This window comes from Gopherus evgoodei, chromosome 3 (assembly GCF_007399415.2).
Source record: "Gopherus evgoodei ecotype Sinaloan lineage chromosome 3, rGopEvg1_v1.p, whole genome shotgun sequence".
In the NCBI taxonomy this organism is placed as follows: domain Eukaryota; kingdom Metazoa; phylum Chordata; order Testudines; family Testudinidae; genus Gopherus; species Gopherus evgoodei.
This window is the reverse complement of record NC_044324.1, coordinates 107,496,047-107,515,847: the sequence shown is the minus strand read 5'-3', so window position 1 is coordinate 107,515,847 and position 19,801 is coordinate 107,496,047. Positions and strand designations below refer to the sequence as shown.

Genomic DNA, 19,801 nt, shown 5'->3' with positions numbered 1-19,801 from the left:
GCAGGTCCGGCCAATCGTGGCTCCCACTGACTGCGGATCGCTACTCTGGGCCAATGGGAGCTGCTGGAAGCAGCGCTGGCCAAGGGATGTACTAGTCGTCGCTTCCAGCAGCTCCCATTGGCTTGGAGCAGCGATCCGCGGCCAGTGGGAGCTGCGATTGGCCGGACCTGTGGACGGGGCAGGTAAACAAACAGGCCTGGCCCGCCAGGGGCTTTCCCTACATAACCGGTGACCCCTGTTTCAGAAACCCTACCTAAGAGGTTTGTGCACATGTTGTTTCATTAGCTGATGGCAACCACGGATTTCCTTTATTTTTCTTCTCAGCTCTTCCCTGGGGTGCTGGGGGAAGGTGGTTAAAGGGCTTGAGGTTACCTCACAGGAAGGAATTCCCAAGTGCTCCTTCCTGGGTTCTCAAAGGGGTTTTGCACTTGGGTGGTGGCAGCATCTACCAATCCAAGGTCAGAGAAAAGCTGTAACCTTGGAAGTTTAGTACAAGCCTGGAGTGGCCTGTATTAATTTTTAGAGTCTTTGCGGGCCCCCACCTTCTGCACTCAAAGTGCCAGAGTGGGGAATCAGCCTTGACAGATGTGCATGTTATTTTTCCAAAAAAACCCAGATGACCTTTCTCTTGTAACCATGTCCTCTGTTTCTCTTACCACCACTCCCAATGCTTGTAACCATCTGTGAGCACATTAGGTCTCCACTTAATCTCATTGAGATACTGGACTGGACTTTTATTTGTCTCTATGCACACTTATGTGGCTAGATAAATAATTAACAATATTTTGTATAATTCGTTAGCAGATACATTTCACGGTAGAATAGTGGGTTGTTTCACTAATGAAGGTGACTTTCATATACTTTAAAGCCAGAAGGAACCATCATGAACATCTAGTTTGACCTCCTGCAAGTTCTAAGTCACAGAACCTCACCCACCCACTCCTGTAATAGACCCACAACCTATGGCTGAGATACTGAAGTTCTCAAATCATGATTTAAAGACTTTAGATTATAGGGTATTTAGTTTAAACCAGCAAATGACGCATGCCCCAGGCTGCAGAGGAAGGCTAAATCCCCCCAGGATCTCTGCCAATCTGACCTGAGGGAAAATTCCTTCCCAACTCCAAATATGGCGATCAGTTGGACCTTGAGCATGTCAACAAGACCCACCAACGAAACACCTGGGAAAGTATTTTCTGTAGTAGCGCAGAGCCCTCCCTATCTAGTGTCCTATCACCAGCCACTGGGGTTATTTGCTACTAGCAGTTGTTGATAGGCCACATGTCCCTGAAGGCAATCTCATCATACCACCCCTCCATAAACTTATCAAGCTCAGTCTTAAAACAAGTTGGGTTTTTTGTTCCCACTGCTCCCCTTGGAAGGCTGTTTCAGAACTTCACTCCTCTGATGGTTAGAAACCTTCGTCTAATTTCAAGCCTAAACCTGTTGATGGCCAATGTATATCCATTTGTTCTTGTTTCAACACTGGTACTAAACTTAAATAACTTCTCTTGCTCCCTGGTATTTATTCCTCTGATACATTTATCCCTCTGATATAGTTATAGAGTTCAATCATATCTTTCCTAAGCCTTCTTTTGGTTATGGTAAACAAGCCAAGCTCCTTGAGTCTCCTCTTGTAAAATAGGTTTTTCATTGTTCTGATCACTCTTGTCACCCTTCTCTGTAGATGTTCCAGTTTGAATTCAACTTTCTTAAACACGGGAGACCAGAATTGCACGCTGTATTCCAGATTAGGTCTTACCAGTGCCTTGTATAATGCTACTAACACTTTACTGGAAATACTTCACCTGATGCATCCTAGGATTGCTTCAACCTTTTTCATGTCCACATTGCATTGCAAGCTCATAGTCATTCTGTGATCAACCAATACATGCAGGTCTTTTTCTTCTATCACGACCAACTGATACATTCCCAGGTTATAGTAAAAATTCTAGTTGTTAGTTCCTAAATGCATGAAATATAAAATATCATCCCATTTCTATTACTCCAGTTTACAGGGTCATCCAGATCTTCTTGTATGATATTCCGGTCCTCCTCAGTATTGGCAATACCTCCTAACTTTGTGTCATCCACAGATTTTATCAGCACACTCCTACTTTTTGCACCAAGGTGATAAATGAAAATGTTAAATAAGATTTGTCCAAAGACCAATCCTGGAGGAACTCCACTAGTAAACTCTCACCAGCTTGACAGTTCACCTTTCAGTATGACCTGTTGTAGTCTCCCCTTTAACTAGTTCCTTATCCACCTTTCAATTCTCATATTAATCACGATCTTCTCCAATTTAAGTGATAATTTCCCATGTGGAACCATATCAAATGCCTTACTGAAATCAAAGTAGATTAGATCTACTGCATTTCCTTTGTCTAAAAAATCAGTTATTCCATTAGATGCTTTGTTCTCTTGGTGTTCCAGCATGGTATAAATATTGCAGCATAAATGCAGTGATTAGTTTTGTTCTGTTTACATGTATAGATTAAGAGATTGAAGGCATTTGAATGATATGACTTCTGTTTACTTCAGAAATATAACGCCTGAGTCCTTTCATTATTTGTACATTGATATTAAAAATATACACTCTGGGTATAAAAATCCTCTCTGTCTTTCTCTCTTGTGTAGGCTGCCTCTGATTAGTGTTGCATTAGTTCAAGGAAAAGCTCTGGGAGGTGGAGCAGAATTTACCACAGCATGTGATTTCAGGTAGGATTAAAATCTTGTTGACTAGACTCCATTCAAGTGACAATGACTGGATGTCATGACTGGGACATGTCATGTTTAAGGTATTATATTCCACTGCTGATCACTGTCCTACAACCCATTGGGAAATGGCTTTCTACTTGCTTGCTTAACCCACCAGTTATTATAGAAATCTGAGGAATTAATAAAGTCATGACATCTGCATACAGATTCCTATATTGCACCAGGACTCATATCTGTGAACCCCAGGGCATTTATTATTTTGCCCACTTGCTGTGTAAGTGTATTAGGGTTACCATATTTGAACATTCAAAAAAGAGGACACTCCATGGGGGGGTGTCAGCCCTGCCCACAGTCCTCTCCCGCTCCGCCCCCACTCTGCCCCAGAACCCGCCCCCTCCCCACTCGGCCCCGCCACTGCACCCCTCCTCACCCCCTGGCCTGCCGCTGGCTTGCTGCGTCCGTCCTCAGTCCCTCACCCACTGCTTGCCTCCTCCCTCCTCCAACTCACCTCCTCACTTCCCTGCCAGAAACCCCCATGCCTGCCTCGAGGACCCCACCTTCTTCTGACTCACTGCTTCTTGCCTTCTCACCCCCGCCTGCCCACCCACCACTGGCTTCCTCGCTGCTCGCCTCTTCAACTGCCACTGCCCACCGCTGGCCTTTTCACACACCCCGCTCATCTACTCACCCCTCACCTACTCAACCCCTGCTGCTCACCGCTTGCCTCGTCACCCCGCTCTGCTCGCCTACTCACCCTTTTTGCCACAGGCCCCTCTGGCTCCTAGGATCAAGGGCAGCCGAGGGGTCTCCATGTGCTGCACCTGCCACAAGCGCGAGCTCCGTGGCTCCCATTGGCTGGGAAAAGCACCAATGGGAGCTGCTGGAGCCGCGGAGGGTGGCTTGCAGGCACCGGCAGCGCGCAGAGAGCCCTCCGCCTTCCCCCCCTTGACCCAACCCTAAGAGCCAGAGGGACCTGCCGGGGGGCAAGGTGAGGAGTCCCAGTGGTGCTTACCTGGGGCTGCTCCTGGGAAGCATCCAACAGGTCCCTCTGGCTCCTAGGGTTGGGTCGGGTCGGTGGGGGTGGCGCAGAGAGCTCTGCCCACTGCCTGCGCAAGCCCCACCCCCGCAGCTCTGATTGGGCAGGAGGGAGCCAGTGTAGCACGTGGAGACCCTCTCTGCCTTTGTGCCTAGGGGCTGCCCACACTGCAGGCTCCTGCTGGCGGGCGGGCTCTGGGAGCTGCCCCAGGAAGCACCGCCAGCCCTAGGACTTTGTCAGGGTTACCATATGTCTGTATTTTCCTGGACATTTTTAGATATTTAAAAATTCCTCCCAGACGGTGATTTAAGAACTAAAAAGCCAGACATGTCTGGGAAAATATGGACGTATGGTAACCCTAAAATATACCATGTGTGAAAGAGAGGTTTGGGTTTCCCGACATTAGAAAGAGGAGAGATAGTTTACATAGTAGTTCCAGACTGCAGATCCTGATGTGGGGGAAGAACATAACCACTACTGAAACCAAGCATCCCCCACTGGGCAAACAAGGGAGCACCTCTTTATTCACTTGATGGGATCAGATATCTGCGAACAGGATAGTATGCTACCTCAGTGTTATGCAGACTACAACACATTTTGGGGTAAAAAGAGCTCAGCTTTTAGTGCTGCTTCTGCCACATGACCTCTCTCATCTGCACTCTGGGCTCTGGTTTGTGTCTGTTACTCAGTGAATACCCTCAGATACGCCACTGCAGTGACTTTAACCATTAATTCTCTACGTTACAGAAGGGTTAGCTCTAACTTCCTGTTAGGGGCTTATTCCTTCACCTGTTCACTTCCCTGGTCCTTCTCGCATGAACAGAGAGCAACAATACCCGAAGTCTGAAGGTGCAAACAATTCAGTGTTTATTGGGTGAACTTCCAGCAAGCATGATTCCAGTTTTTCTTCAGTGTTCCCCTTCCCAGCTCTGACACCGCAGAGCCTTGCCTGTGTCCCTGTTCCCATTCCTGCCCCCCTTAGCAAAACATGATTCCAATTCCCCAACCCTCATTCCCTGTTACCATTCCCCTCTTTACTTCCTGATTGACTGCAGGCTATATAGTAAAACTTGAGCTCTGCTTAGCTGTACCTTAACCAATCATTTTACTGAAATTTAACTAACCAATCCTAACATATTGTAACATGATTATTTAACCAATTAACACTTCCCCTCCCTGATTTGTAAGTGTGGTGAGTGCCACATTGCGTATCACCTTATGTTCCTACCTAGCTGCTGAATTTTTGTACTCTTAAAATGTACCCAAGCTGAGGAATCCAGTTGCCATAAGTAAAAGGAATTAGCTAAGTTTCCGTTTCTTTGTAATGTTATATGAAAGGTTACATCCAGGGTTGTTTTATAAGCACTTGTTTCCTGGACTGTTCTATTGGGGAGCTGCATACAGTTTTTGGTGCATCATTATTGGAAAGATGCCAGCAGCTGGAATTCAGGGGATAGCAAATGAGGCTCCAGTCCTGCAAGCTGTTCAGGGGTCTGTCAGCATGAAGCAGTCTGCAGGAACAGGTCTTTAATTATTAAGAGGCTAAAGGCAGAGTGGGGACTGAGAGACTAAAATAATGGTATATTTGTCATTAAGTTAAATGAATGTTTAACAGGGATTAGAAAACAGTTTGCTGGCACAAGGAGCAAAGGGATAACACAGGTGGCTTCCTCTGAAATCAGTGGGAATTATCCATGTGCAGCTAAAGGGAGGAAGACATAAATGCCTAAATGGAGGGGCTTAGGACAGTCCAGAGAGATACTTAAAAGCAAAGGTGACGGTATAAAAATGAGCAAAGGAAAATATATGCTGGATATTAGAAAGCACTTCCTGGCAATCAGTTCTATAAGAATTTAGAATAGGAAAAGGTGGAAGCCATTTCACTTAAGCCACTTGAAACTAGAATAAACCATGTCTTTATAAGTATCTTTACAGCTCTTAAAAAAATGAGTCCCCAGTTCTGAATATTTGACATATAAAACATTAACAAGAGCATATACTTAAGAGGACCTAAGATGAGGTTTTTTCGTTATATCAATGGAATTATAAATGTACCTGCTTTAAATATCCTTAACATTAATTTGGCACTCTGAACAATATGTAATAGAAGTCAATCCCATCTGGTAGTACAGAACACATCTTTTGGCTTTCTAAAAACAATTTAATATTCTTTAGTGTTACTGCAGCGATGCAGTTTTGACACACTGTACAATTATAATCACTGTCAAGTAGTTCCTGTTTATATGAAGTGAGCAGCTGGAATTCCTTTCATATTCTGCCATAATTCTCCTAATAGCTGTAACTGTGGATCCATCTTCCATCACTTTCCAACACCCCATCCAGTACAACTAAATAACCAATGCAGGAGCACCAGGTGGAATTTTAATTAATAACAAAGGCAAGATCTTGATTGGGGTAGGGGTTTAGAGAGAGAAACAGAATCTACTGCAGATACTCCTCTGGAGTTCTCTCATGGGAAGAAAATCTAAGGGAAAAAGTGGTTCAGTAGAGTTGGCAGTTTCTCTAAGAGACAATATGAAAGGCATAACTGTAAGCTAGCCCGATGTAAAGGAAAGATAGGAAAAACAATAAGAGGCCAATGTGGCTCCATCAAGAGCTCTTTCTTTACCTGAAAATCCAAAAGGAATCATACAGAAAGTGGAACCATGGACAAATTGCTGAGGAGGAGTAAAAGAATAAACATGTAGGGACAAAATCAGAAAGGCGATGTCACAAAATGAGTTACACCTAGCAATGAACATAAAAGGCAATGAGTTGTTTTTTTTAAATATGTTAGGAGCAAGAGAAAGATGAAGGAAAGTGTGTGTCCTCTACTTAGCTGGGAATGAGAGTAAATAACTGATAACGTCAAGAAAACTGAAGATTTTAATACCTGTTTTTCATCAGTCTTCACTAAAAAGGTTAATACTGATCAGATACTCAACAATTAATATTAATAACAAGAGGAAAGAACACAAGCCAAAATAGGGAAAGAACAGATTAAAAAATATTTATATAAGTTAGCTGTATTCAAATTGGTAAGACCTGATGAAATTCATCCTAAGGTACTTAAGAAACTTGTTGAAACAATCTCGGAACCGTTAGCACCACTGAGCTATCCCTCCCTCCCAGTGCCTACAGAAAAATAGGATTATAAGGAATAGCCAGCATGGATTTGTCAGGAACAAATCATGCCAAACCAACATAATTTCCTCTTTGACAAGGAAACTGGCCTAATGGATTGGGTGGGGGAGGGTGCACATGCTTTAGGAAAGATGTGGACAAATTGGAGAGAGGCCAGAGGAGAGCAACAGAAATGATAAAAGGTTAGAAAATCTGATCTATGAGGAAAAGTTTTTTAAAAAAATGGGCATGTTCAGTGTCGAGAAAAGGAGATTGATGTGAGACCTCATAAGTCTTCAAATGTATTAAGGGCTGTTATAAAGGGGGTGGAGATCAATTGTTCTCCATGTCCACTGAAGGTGAGACAAGAAGTAATGGGCTTAATCTGCAGCAAGAGGAATGTAGATTATATAGTAGGAAAAAATCAAGGGTATTTAAGATCTGGAATAGGCTTTCAAGGAAGGCTGTGGAATCCCTGTCCATACAGGTTTTTAAGAACAGGTTGGCCAGACATCTTTCAGGGATAATCCCCATTTATGTGGTCCAAGGGGGCTGGATTTGATGATTTCTCAAGGTTCCTTCCAGCCCTAAATTTCTTCACTAAAGTCAGTGGCAAAACCTGGGTCAAAGAGGAGCTTAAGGACATTAAAAACTAAGAGCTTTATTCATTTTCTCAAGTAAACTTCCTGTTCCTTCTTTCTTTTTTGTAATTAAGTTATAGCACTTGGCATTTGTGCAAGCTAAACCTGAAAGTTGCAAAGCTGTTTCCATTTTCAAAGTTACTGAAACATTCACTACTCAACTAAATTTTTCTCTGTATGTTGTCTGTCCAAAGGCCTTGTGTACACGCACAAGTTGTACCACTTAAAGTATACCAGTATAGTTAATGTGGGACAACCCCCTAGCGTGGATGCAGTTATAGCAGTATAAAGGTGCTTATGCTGGTATAGCGTTTGCCAGTAGGGAAGGGGAAGAAGCTATGCCAGTATAAGGCACCATTATACTGGTATAACAGTGTCCATACTAGGGCTGGTACAGGTTAACTATTTCAGTTAAACAAAAAAATCACACCTCTAACCAACGCAGTTATATTGAAACAAACGTAGTTTTTAGACCAGGCCTGAAGTTGGTTTCTGATGTTTGAACAAAATCCCTTCATCTTCTTTATGTAATGGAAACTGAGGAAAATAAATACTTTTATCACTGTCATAAGAAACAAAATTCTAGTGTCCCCTCACTATTATTTTAAACTGAATTACCTCAAATATATATGTGTATGTGTGTGTGCACACACGTGCTCATTGGGCATCAAAGATTTTTAGTTTAGTCTAATGAAGCTGGACTTTCTGTGACATTATTGCGCATTTTCTCCAGCCAATTTGACAGGCCTGGAAGTTGCTGTTCCCAAGCCCTAGCTGAGTCAACGTGCATTTGCAATTTTACATGAGATTGTAGCACTCATTCAAAAACACGAATGATTATCTATTGTCGAATCACCTAAAAGCCCTGATCAATGCATTTTACAAAAGACATTCAAAATGAAGACAAGTCCCTGTCCCAGCACTGCAGAGACTTAAGCGTATGCTTATTATAAGCGCTATTCATAAAGTAAAGCACAAACTTTACAGGACTGGGGCCCTGGAAAGCGAATGATCGCTGTTTATGATACAATGCATCAGGTGAATAAACAGACAAAATGGAGGTAGGGTGAGGGACAAGCTAATACTAAAGACATGACAATTTGCACAAATTAGTAGCCTCTAGGAACATAATCGCTGCCTTAGGCAGCTACAGCGAGTAGCAATTTGTAAGTACCATAGTTCCTGTTTTTCATTGACTTTAATGGGAGTTAGGAGTTTAACCTGCTGAAGAACTTTTGGAAATTCCAGTAGCCATCTACCTGCATCCTTAGGCATGTTTGGAAATCTAGCCCTAAATCGCTTTTGAAAATAGGTTCCTATGTCACTTAGGCATTTTTGAAAATTTTGCCCCATCTTATCTCCTTCCCTAACACACACACCGCCCTCCAAAGATACTGCAGTCATTGTCATAAACAGATAGTTAAGGGTTAATGTCTCTTTTACCTGTAAAGGGTTAAGAAGCTCAGTAAACCTGGCTGACACCTGACCAGAGGACCAATAGGGGGACAAGATACTTTCAAATCTTGGTGGAGGGAAGTCTTTGTTTGTGCTCTTTGTTTTGGGGGTTGTTCACTCTTGGGACTAAGAGGGATCAGACGTAAATCCAGGCTCTCCAAATCTTTCTGAATCAGTCTCTCATGTTTCAAAATTGTAAGTAATGGCCAGGCAAGGTGGGTTAGTCTTATTTTTGTTTTCTCAACTTGTGAATATTCCTTTTTGCTGAGAGGATTTTACCTCTGTTTGCTGTAACTTTGAACCTAAGGCTAGAGGGGGTTCCTCTGGGCTATATGAATCTGATTACCCTGTAAAGTATTTTCCATCCTGATTTTACAGAGATGATTTTTTACTTTTCTTTCTTTAATTAAAAGCTTTCTTTTTAAGAACCTGATTGATTTTTCCTTGTTTTAAGATCCAAGGGGATTGGATCGGGACTCACCAGGGATTGGTGGGGGGAAAGGACGGGGGGATGGTTAATTTCTTCTTGTTTTAAGACCCAGTGGGTTTGGATCTGTGTTCACCAGGGACTTGGTGAAAAAGCCTCTCAAGGCTGCCCAGGGAGGGGAAGGTTTTCAGGGGGACAAGAAGTGATCCAGACACTGAAATGTCTAGATGGTGGCAGAGTTACCAGATCTAAACTAGTAATTAAGCTTAGAAGTGTCCATGCAGGTCCCCACATCTGTACCCTAAAGTTCAGAGTGTGGAAGGAACCTTAACAGTCATAATATAGATAGATGTGCCAGTGCCCTGTTAATCCAGCCTCAGAGAAACTGTCTTCAGATAGATGATAGCAACAGCAAAGGTTGGAAATCTCCCATTCTCATAACATTGACCTGAATTTGGTATAAAAGTCTAATTGTAATCATTTAAATGCAAACATTACTAGGCACCACCAAATTCTTTTCATTTTGTAAAAGAAATAAAGGAAATTAAACAAAACAATTGTTTAATATAACATTCATATTGCACAATTAAAATTACAAAGAGTCCAATTGTAGTACCATTACTTTGGGTGAGCAGTATCTTACCTCGTAAATGATACCGTTGATTTAAAGAGGGACTTACTTGCCGAGTGATCCGTCTCTTCTGTATGAGTGATAGTAGCAGAATCTGACCTAGAGCAGGAAAAAAATAATGCTAATATCTTATTAACAATGTTAAATCAGCCAAGTTCCATGTATATGGTGTTTTTTATTCCTGTATTGTGAAATATGTAGCTTAATATATTATTGTTTATGGTATAAAATGTGCACCATAAAACATAATTCTTTGCTCCTAAGAAAGCTATAAAGACATTAGTATTCTGAAGCAAGCTTTTCCAAGAGTTAGGTTTCATAGTGTTAGAACACACTAAATTAGCTTCTTTGGAAACTTTTTGCCTTGTGTAAGGATTTCAGCTTGTATTTCTTTCAGTATCAGCGTTTAGGTAAAGAAGATACTTTTTATTTGAAATAGTAGCTCTTTTCACAAGGCAGAACATGACATGAATTTAACAGAGGGTATTCATATATTCATGAACTCCTCTTGGGAGTCCAGGCTGACAAAGTACTTTTAACCAGATTCAGTACATTTCCAGGGTGACGGTTGGGGTCCAGAAATATCCAAAAAATCAGTGGACATTTTCAGGAAAAGGAACTTTGGTTAAATCTAGGCATGGATTCTGGTAACTTTAGCTATTTGTTTAGTATTCCATAGGTCAGCTGATTTATTTTAACCATGTACATATTCTTAAAAAGTCAGTGCACAATTTTAAAATTTCACTGAACATCCATGCATCACAGCACATTTTTTAAAAAAACCCGGGAGCTTTGTTAGTACAATTTTCTGACAGATTTTCAAGGAGCCAGTTTATAGTGTTAGAAGTTTCAGATTCTTCAGAGTTCCAGGAAGCATTTCCCTCAGACTGTTGTTTTTTTCCTTGGTCTGGTACATTTGACTGCTGCTTAAACAATTACAGCAGTATTAAGAGTGGGATTTTTTTCCCCCCTGAACTACCAGTCTTCATTTAATTTTATTGTAAGCAGGTTAAATGCCCATTTTGCTTGGAACAGTTTATACACGCATTGTCTAGAGTTCCAATATATTCCATTCTCAGAGTTTGGTTTTACTTGGGATTTAAATATCAGCAAAACATAAGCTTCATTCTACATTTTCGTTCCCAGCTTGGTTGTTCCTTGTGGCACCTTAGAGACTAACACATTTATTTGGGAATAAGCTTTCGTGGGCTAAAACCCACTTCATCAGATGCATGAAGTGAAAAATACAGGAGCAGGCATAAATACATGAAAGGATGGGGGTTGCTTTACCAAGTGTGAGGTCAGTCTACAAGATAAATCAATTTAACAGCAAGATACCAAGGGAGGAAAAACTTTTGAAGTGGTAAGAGAGTGGCCCATTACAGACAGTTGACAAGAAGGTGTGAGTAACAGTAGGGACAAATTAGTACTGGGGAAATTAAAGTTTAGGTTTAGGTCATTACATAGGGGTTGTAAGAACAGTTAACTTAAACTGTAACATGAATGTGATTTCTCATGTTGGCAGTAAGCCTAGCACTTTGACCTGGATGTTTAGAAGTACCCAAAACATTCTGTACTTGGGACTGTAAGGTAGAACTTTCTTTTTTCTTTTTTTCTTTTTTTTTTTTCTGGTTCCTGGATATCATTTTAACTTATTTAACTTTTGCTAATGAGGCTATTATTTTAATCACTGATAGAATTTGAGGACTGTACTGTCCTGTTGGTTTATTAAAATAATAGCTGAGACCTATCCCTTTTTTTTTTTTTCAAGACTCTAGATTTCAGCTGCTCACCTTTGTGAGTTATATTGTAAGCAGGAGAGAACCTGAGTTTGTAGAACCTTTTGTTCATTGACCTAAAATTTGGTATTGTAGAACTGCTTGTGGAGCTTGCAGTTAAAAATATCCCTGGGCGTGAGGTAGGTTTGCTGAAGGCTTTTAAAAATGTATATCTTTGTAAATTAAATTTTTGGCATAGTTTTATTTTGAGTGGTTACCATTATCATTTTCTGCCAAATGAATATTTGTGACCAGAAGATTTTCAAGAAAAGCAAAGTTGGTTTTGCTTTGTTTCTTTAATAATACCAGTCTTCTCCTTAGATAATCAGCAAAACTCTGTAGCAGAAACCTTTTGTATATCAACATTACAATATTTTCACAGTAGAATTCTCACTTGAAGTTGCAAGTAAAATGGACCTGCTTTGCTTCCTGTCATCCCCAATGGTGAAGCAGCAATTGTTGTAATGCATAATTTCCTTATTCCTTCTCCGCACTGAGCAGAAACACAAAGGACTCTCCATGAGACAGAAGAGTTAGGGGGTTTATTCATATAGGTGAGCATTTGTGGGAAAGAGCAGGGAAGTCAGACTGACAGACATCCGTAGTATTGCTGCAGTTTGAAAACCTGCTAAATGTTAATAAAGGGGAGCTGTTGATTGGCCCATAATTTGAATGTATAATCAAGGCATTTGTATCCCTTTAGAAACCTATCTAATTATGCAATTAAAACTGAAAAGAAGGTGAAATTGTGACTCACTTTCTTTAGGATGAATCTCATGCAGTTATCTGTTGTGAGAAGGGTCAATCTTGATTGATCGAGTTTACGGTTATATGGACAAATTTCAGCAAAATCTGTGGATGGTTAGATAATCTCTGTACAGAATACCAGGATAATGAACTGAAAGTTCAGGTAGGAGAAAGAGACTGAAGGAACACAGCAACACGCACGTGTAGAAGGAATAATTAGTCCCAATTTGCTTTTTAAAGGAGACTCTTACCCTGGAGGGTTGAATTCTAACAGCATCTCAACCTTTGTCATTAAAATCAAAGTGAAGGTTTCAAGCTGCTGATGAAATGCTTTGCTGACTAGATGAATTATTTTAGTGTAGTACTGCATATTTGTATAACCTGTTTCCTGCTGCACACAGCTACTTCAAAATTGATCAAAGACTCCAAAAATCACTGGATTATAAATTTCTGTCCTGAGGTTAAATTTCCTATAAAACATTCTAGGTAATGTAACCTCACAGGGCTTTTTAATTGTTTTTGTAAGTAAACAGCTCCAGTAATCTAAGTATAGCATTCCCTGGGCCAGCTATATGACAAGAGAAGCATTACCAGGTAGACCAGCATTCTAATGCCAGAGTATCTTGCTGTGATGCAGGGGAGTCAGATTTAGTACTTAGCTGGACTACTCCCATTTTGGATGGGCAGGGGCTTGGAATACTCACTCAACCTATGGCAAAAGAAACCTCTTACACAGCTCTTGAATAATCCCAACCCACTTGGCTGATGCTCACAGCAGCAAGAGGAATGCCATTGCTTTAGAGGTAAGGGCTGACTTTGTATGAAAGTTTTCAACTCCAGCCTTTTTCCCTTCTGTACGTGTGATATGTGCCCCTGCAGCAAGGGAGATATGTTGACTCCAATAAGAGCATGACCTCACAGGGAAGCTGTAGTGAAATAGCTATTCTTATTCCTCATATTCCTCATCATTAAGCACCTTTTTGCTTTAGCTTAATCCACTTCCAAATTGGATTAACCTTTGTGGTTATGACCTGCTGTCATATCCTCAGGTATCTCCCAGACCAGGAACAGTGGCTCCAATTCAAATGAAAGCACCTCGGAACTATGGGATGACTGAAGCATAGGGAAACCAGACCAACCAAGTTTCTCTGCAGAGCTGAAATTTGAAAAGAGGAAAGTCCCCCAATGAGTGAACAAAGGATTCAGGTGTTAACACTGGTTCTTAAAAGCCACAGAACCTGAGGCGTGGTCAGCGTTACATCGGCGCAGGTGCACGTCTGGTGAAGTCACACTATGCTGATGGGAGAACACTCTCCCCTCAGCATAATTACTTCACTTCAGCGAGAAACACAAGCTATGTTGGTGGTAGAGTGGCACTGGTGTGGACAGCACAAAACGTGCATCACTTGGGGACGGGGGTGGGGGGCTTTTTCACACCCCTGAGCGACATAAATTAGATCAACTTAAGCGGTAGTGTAGACCTCCCATACTTACTTTGGTATAACTGTGTCATTTGGGGATGTGAAAAATCAACCTTAACTGCCTGGCTTCTCCTGCCAAAATAGCTACCGCCTCTCAGTCCTGCAGGATCCACGGAAAAAAAAAAAGAGGGGTGCTCAGCACCCACTCAAAGCCCCCTGATCAGCCCCTCCCTTGCCCCCCGAGCACCTCTTGTCCACCCGCAGCCCCACTGATCAGCACCTGCCCCTCCTCCCCAGCGCCTCCTGCATGCTGGTGATCAGCTGTTCAGCGGTGTTCAAGAGGCACTAGGGGGAGGAGTGAGAGTGGGGTGTGCTTGAGGAAGGGGGAGAACAGGGCAGGAAGAGGCAGAGCAGGGGTGGAAAGGGGTGGAGTGGGGGCAGGGCCTAGGACAGAGCCAGGGGAGCACCCCCCAGCACATTAGATAGTTGGTGCCTCTGTGGAAGAGCTGTCTCCATTCTGCTTCAAGTGGCTTCACCAGACGTGCTACAGCAGCACAGCTGCACCAGTGCATCTGCTCTGATGTAAATTTGCAATATAGACATGCCCTGAGATACTCGGAGGGGCTGACAGACGCACGGGCAGCTTGGGCAGAACAGAGGAATTGAGCAGCATGCTTTTGTAGTAGAGGGGTCTTTTTATCTCTAGGGCCAGCGGAGGAGGAAGGAAACAGGTTGCAGAGCAGGGGGAGAGAGACTCCATGATTCAGAGGAGAAGCTTTGAGCAGGAGTGAGGATCCTGCTCCTTAGAGAACCTGAACTAAGCCTGAAGAATGTAGGGTTACCATATGTCTGTGTTTTGCCAGACATGTCCGGCTTTTTGGTTCTTAAATCGCCGTCCAGGAGGAATTTTTAAATATCTATAAACATCTGGGATTTTGCCACATTGGTTGGGACGCGCTTTGTCCCGATATCGGGGACTGCTCACCTCACTGCGCGCACCAAGGTCCCGGGGCTGGTGGTGCTTCCTGGAGCAGCTCCTAGCGCCTGCTCACCAGCAGGAGCCTGCAGTGTGGGCGACCCCTAGACACAGAGGCAGAGAGGGTCTCTGTGTGCTGCACCAGCTCCTCCTGCCCAATCAGAGCTGCGGGGGTGGGGCTTGCAGGTGCTGGCTGCGGGCAGAGAGCCCTCTGCCTCCCCCCCCCCCCGAACCGACCCAACCCTAGGAGCCAGAGTGACCTGCCAGATGCTTCCCAGGAGTCATCCCAGGTAAACACTGCCGGGACTCCCCACCTCACCCCCCAGCAGGTTCCTCTGGCTCTTAGGTTTGGGTCGGGGGGGAGACCAGAGGGATCTCTGCACGCTGCCGGTGCCTGCAAGCTGCACTCCGCAGCTCCAGCAGCTCCTATTGGCACTTTTCCAGGCCAGTGGGAGGCACAGAGCTTGCGCTTGTGGCAGGTGCAGCACGTGGAGACCCCTCGGCTGCCCCTGATCCTAGGAGCCAGAGGGACCTGCGGCAGGAGGGATGAGTAGGCAAGTGGGGTGAGGTGAAGAGGTGAGTAGTGAGCCAGCAGCGAGTGGGGGGATGAGTAGGCGAGCTGGGGCAGGTGGTGAAGAGGTGAGCGGCTAGGGAGCCAGTGGCTGGCTGGTGGGCGGGCGGGGAGGGTGAAGAGGCGAGCAGCGAGCCAGTATCAGTCGGGGGCAGTGAAGATGTGAGCGGAGAGGGAGCCAGCAGCAGGTGGGAGGGTGAGGAGGCCATATCACTTTTTCTTATATATTCTCAATATAGATGACATTTAGTGCACAGCATGTATAACAGTATAACAACACATTAACACAATGCAAGTTGGGAGATACTGGTGCAAATACCCGCCTGTGGATTTTCTTCTCTTTTGGATGTTCAGCTATGGTGACCCTAAAAGAATGCTGAAAAGTGGTAAGAAAACTGAGGCAAGGAAATGCATCCAGAAGTTTCGTTGTTTTGTCTAGATCAGAATATTCCTTGTGCTAGCTATAATAAAGATTGATTGTTTTTAATTTTTACAGAGCCTGTCTGTTTGCTTCAACTATCATGTGTTTCTGAAGAGGTGACTTATAAACCCAGAGTTCCCATGAGGTTGGAGCTCTGGGAAAGGGTGAACTCAAACTACTGGGGAGTCTAGGGGGTCAGCACTGGTCCTGGGGAACTGGGCCATGTGGTCCCATCTGCAGAAAAGGGTAACAGTGAACATGTAACCAGGAAGTGTGCCATAGAGGCCAAGAAAAGAGACAGTGCTGTAGTCTAGTTAGATCATGGGAAGCATAAGAGCAAACAGGCTGAGTATGGTTGGACCCAAACACAGTAGTCTGGTGAGTATCCAGCAAAGGGAGTTTTACCAGGGCTGTGTGACAGCAGGTAAAGGATATAGGGTCTGATTTCCAACTTTCAGAGGTGCTGAGTGCTCACAACTCCCGCTAAAGTCAGTGGGAGCTCAAGCCCATGGTGCTTAGATAGGTTTCTATCTGGCATTGGGATATTCCAGGTGCAAGAGGCTTAAGCAGCTAGGCAATATATGTAATTAGCACGCTATCCAGTTGTACTTTACTGTTGGGATAAAAAACAGTAAACGTTGCTCAACTCTAATGTGGGTCATGTAAATCACATGTAGAGATTAATACTAAATATTTTTTTCTCACTGATAGGTTAATGACTCCAGGAAGCGAGATTAGATTTGTCCACAAGCAAATGGGTTTAGTACCAGGCTGGGGTGGAGCTGCCAGGCTTGTACAAATCGTTGGCAGTGGCGCTGCCCTGAAGCTGCTCTGTGGTGCTCTCAAAGTGGATCCTGAGAGAGCAGTACATATTGGGCTGGCTGAGGAAACTTTGCCGTCTTCAGATGAAACCAGATCTTTAGAAGAAGCCCAAGCATGGCTAAATCAATATACAAAGGGTCCGGGCGAAGTGATTCAGGCTGTGAAAAAAGTGATCACAGCAGGAAGAGAGCTACAGTTAGAAGCTGCTTTACGGGCAGAGAAGGACATTTTTGGAACCGTTTGGGGCGGGCCTGCCAATTTGCACGCCGTCGCTCAAAGCACAAAACACAAATGATGAACTGTCAATGCATAAGAAAAATATTTTTCATCTTTTGGAAACAAAGCCTCTGCTAAAGCAGGCGTTTATTTGAACCATTTTAGAATTTTTTCATTTAAACTGGCACTAACATTCCTAGCTTGCATATCATGGAACCATATTTGGTGTGCTACCATAGAGAGAAATCCCCAGTGGATCATTTGCTGGTCTAATCACAGGTAGAATGGAGATCAGTGAAATTAAAGGTAAATTCAGTGTTGGGAATTGAACTGTTACCCTCTCAGAATGGGGTTGAAGACTATATTCTTGTTTTGTTTTGAATTATTTGCTTGTGAAGGTTCTAGGTTGACTGCACTAGAAATAGAGTCTATTCATCAACCGAACAAGTGCATCCCAGGCAGGAAAGTACACTTCCTCCCAACTTGCTGCCAATGTGCCTCAAAGCAGTTTTGGTGGGACCACCACTAAGGTGACAGGGACGTTTATTTTCCATCTTCAATCAATTCTTGGCCTCTCTGCTGAGAATGCAAACCAGGATGCTAATTGTGGTGATGGTTTTTAGAGGTGAAGGACTCCACTAGCACCAATAACTTCAAATAAGACAGCAATTTTTGCTTTCTGTTGGCATTCTTTGAAATTCCAGCATTTGCTTTTGGGAATTGTTTGTTAACTTGCCCCTGTTCATAACTTTTTTGTGATTAATTTTGCATTAATTTTAATAAAGAAAAAATAATTAAAAATACAGAATTGTAAATGACTTACAGCTTATATACATTACCCAATACTGCACATTTCATTGGATTGCCAATAGAATTATGCAGTTACACAACTTTACGACTTGTCAAAGCTGCAATACAAAATCAGACAATGTTACACAGAGATAAGATGTTAGAGTGGAGGTAATAATAATAATAATTAATAATAAAAGATGTACACAAATGGGGGGAAAGAGAGGGAGGAATGTGGAGGTGAGAAATGGGAGGGGAACAGTGGAGACAGGTGGAAAGGAAGTCTGATATTTGAGCTATCTCAGTATTCTTTATCCAAATGTATCTAGAAATGGGGGACAAATTTCAAATTTATATAGTTGCTCTCTACATCTATAAGCTTTCTTATTCTTTCACTACTCAGCCGGTTCAAAATATCACTGCTTTAATCTGGGCATAAGCCTACTCTATTTTTATAAAACCATCTGCTTCGTAATCATTGCGGTTCTCAAGAACCAAAGTGTTTGTGGTGGAGTTCAACCCAGCATAGCAGGTACATAACCTAGGATATAACTTTCAGCTGAGGTTTGGTTGCTGAAGCCAAGTTCTGTTTTCACTCTTGTGTCCACCTCTTTACCACAGCTGCCTGACTATTGGACAGTCCCATAGCATGTGCACTAGGGTTCCTTTCTCCTTATTTACAGCACCAACAACATCAGAGGACAAAGCCCTCATCTTGCACAACGTTTGTGACATCCCGTACATGCTGAATAGAGTCTTTTGCTGTATCAGATGTAACCTGAGTTCCCCAGAAACATTTTTAACCTTCTGTTATATGCTTTGCCACTAGGATCATTTTGAGGGCTGTGATAACCCATTTCTCACTCTTTCACAAATAACCCCAGACCAGTCAAGTTCCTCTTCATTAGTAAAGTGGACATGGGCCTGGGGAGTTTATGAAGCATTTCCAAGATTCCCAATCACCCTAGAGCCTCTGACAGTCCTAGGGCATCTGGACCAATCTGATAGTTAGCAAGTGTTTTTGTTGTGTGAACACTGCCACTCTGCTAAGGGTATCAGGTTATAGCTTTGCTTTAGTGTTAGAAAAGAGGCAAAGCCCTCATCCATGACAAAATGGGAAATAATGCCCTTGCTGAGACTGTTCTTCCACATTATATCTTTTTTCTCAATTTGTTAGACTGGATTACGCTAAACTGGTGCTTTTGCATGATGGTGAGGTTGAAAGACCTGAAGACCCAAAGAGCTAGATCCTCAGAAGAATTTAGGCACTACAGTGCTGAGTATTGCAGTATGTAACTTCAGCATGTGGCCTGCTCCCCAGTAGAACTCCCAGCCCCAAGTTAGGAGCCCAGGCTTCTCATGCATTGTGCTCAGTACCAGATTTACCATGGCGCTGTGCCAACAATCCAAAGGGGCCCCGACCCACTCTTCTAGCCCCCCACCTCCGCTCTCTCCTGTGGGGGCAGAAGCTTGATGCTGCCAGCTCCTGCTGCAGCTGGGCAGACTGCTGGCAGCCAAGATCCTCCCCCGTCTCTTCCCCCAGCGTGCTACGTTCCCTCCTCTCCCTGCTGCCGATCAGCTCTTTGCCCACAGGAGGGAGAGGGAAGAGCCTCAACATACTCGCCGCTCCGGGGAGGCGGGGAGAAGGAGGAGAAGAGGTGGGGCCTTAGGGAAGTGGCTGGAATCGGGGCATACCCCCTCCAGCCCCCTGCCGTGAGCACCCCCACGACCCCAGCCTACACTGCCAGCCCGCTACCCACTCTATGCATCCCCCTCACACACCTCCACCCTGATCTCTGCACGCCTCTCACATCCCCAACCCCCTGCCCTGACCCCTGCACCCCCTTACATCCCCCTGCACCCCATCACACACACCATGCCCTGACCCCTGCGCTCCTCCCACACACCCAGCCTCCTGAACCCCCTCACATCACCAGCCCCCTGCCCTGACCCCTGACCCCCCCTCACACCTCCCAGCCCCCTACCCTGACTTCTGCATCCCCACACACACCCCAGCCCCCTGTCC

The 19,801-nt window shown here is 43.8% G+C and overlaps 1 protein-coding gene across 4 annotated transcripts in view; it reads left to right on the top strand.

The window, feature by feature from the left end:
* Positions 1-17,765, top strand: part of ECHDC1 (ethylmalonyl-CoA decarboxylase 1) — a 90,888-nt gene extending 73,123 nt beyond the window's left edge. For all 4 annotated transcript variants that reach the window (XM_030556258.1, XM_030556257.1, XM_030556256.1 and 1 more), the window contains 2 exons: positions 2,641-2,721; positions 16,660-17,765. In XM_030556258.1, coding sequence (XP_030412118.1) covers positions 2,641-2,721; positions 16,660-17,065 — 487 coding nt within the window. In that variant the 3' untranslated portion in view covers positions 17,066-17,765. The remainder of the gene's footprint in view (positions 1-2,640; positions 2,722-16,659) is intronic.
* Positions 17,766-19,801: the final 2,036 nt, after the last annotated feature.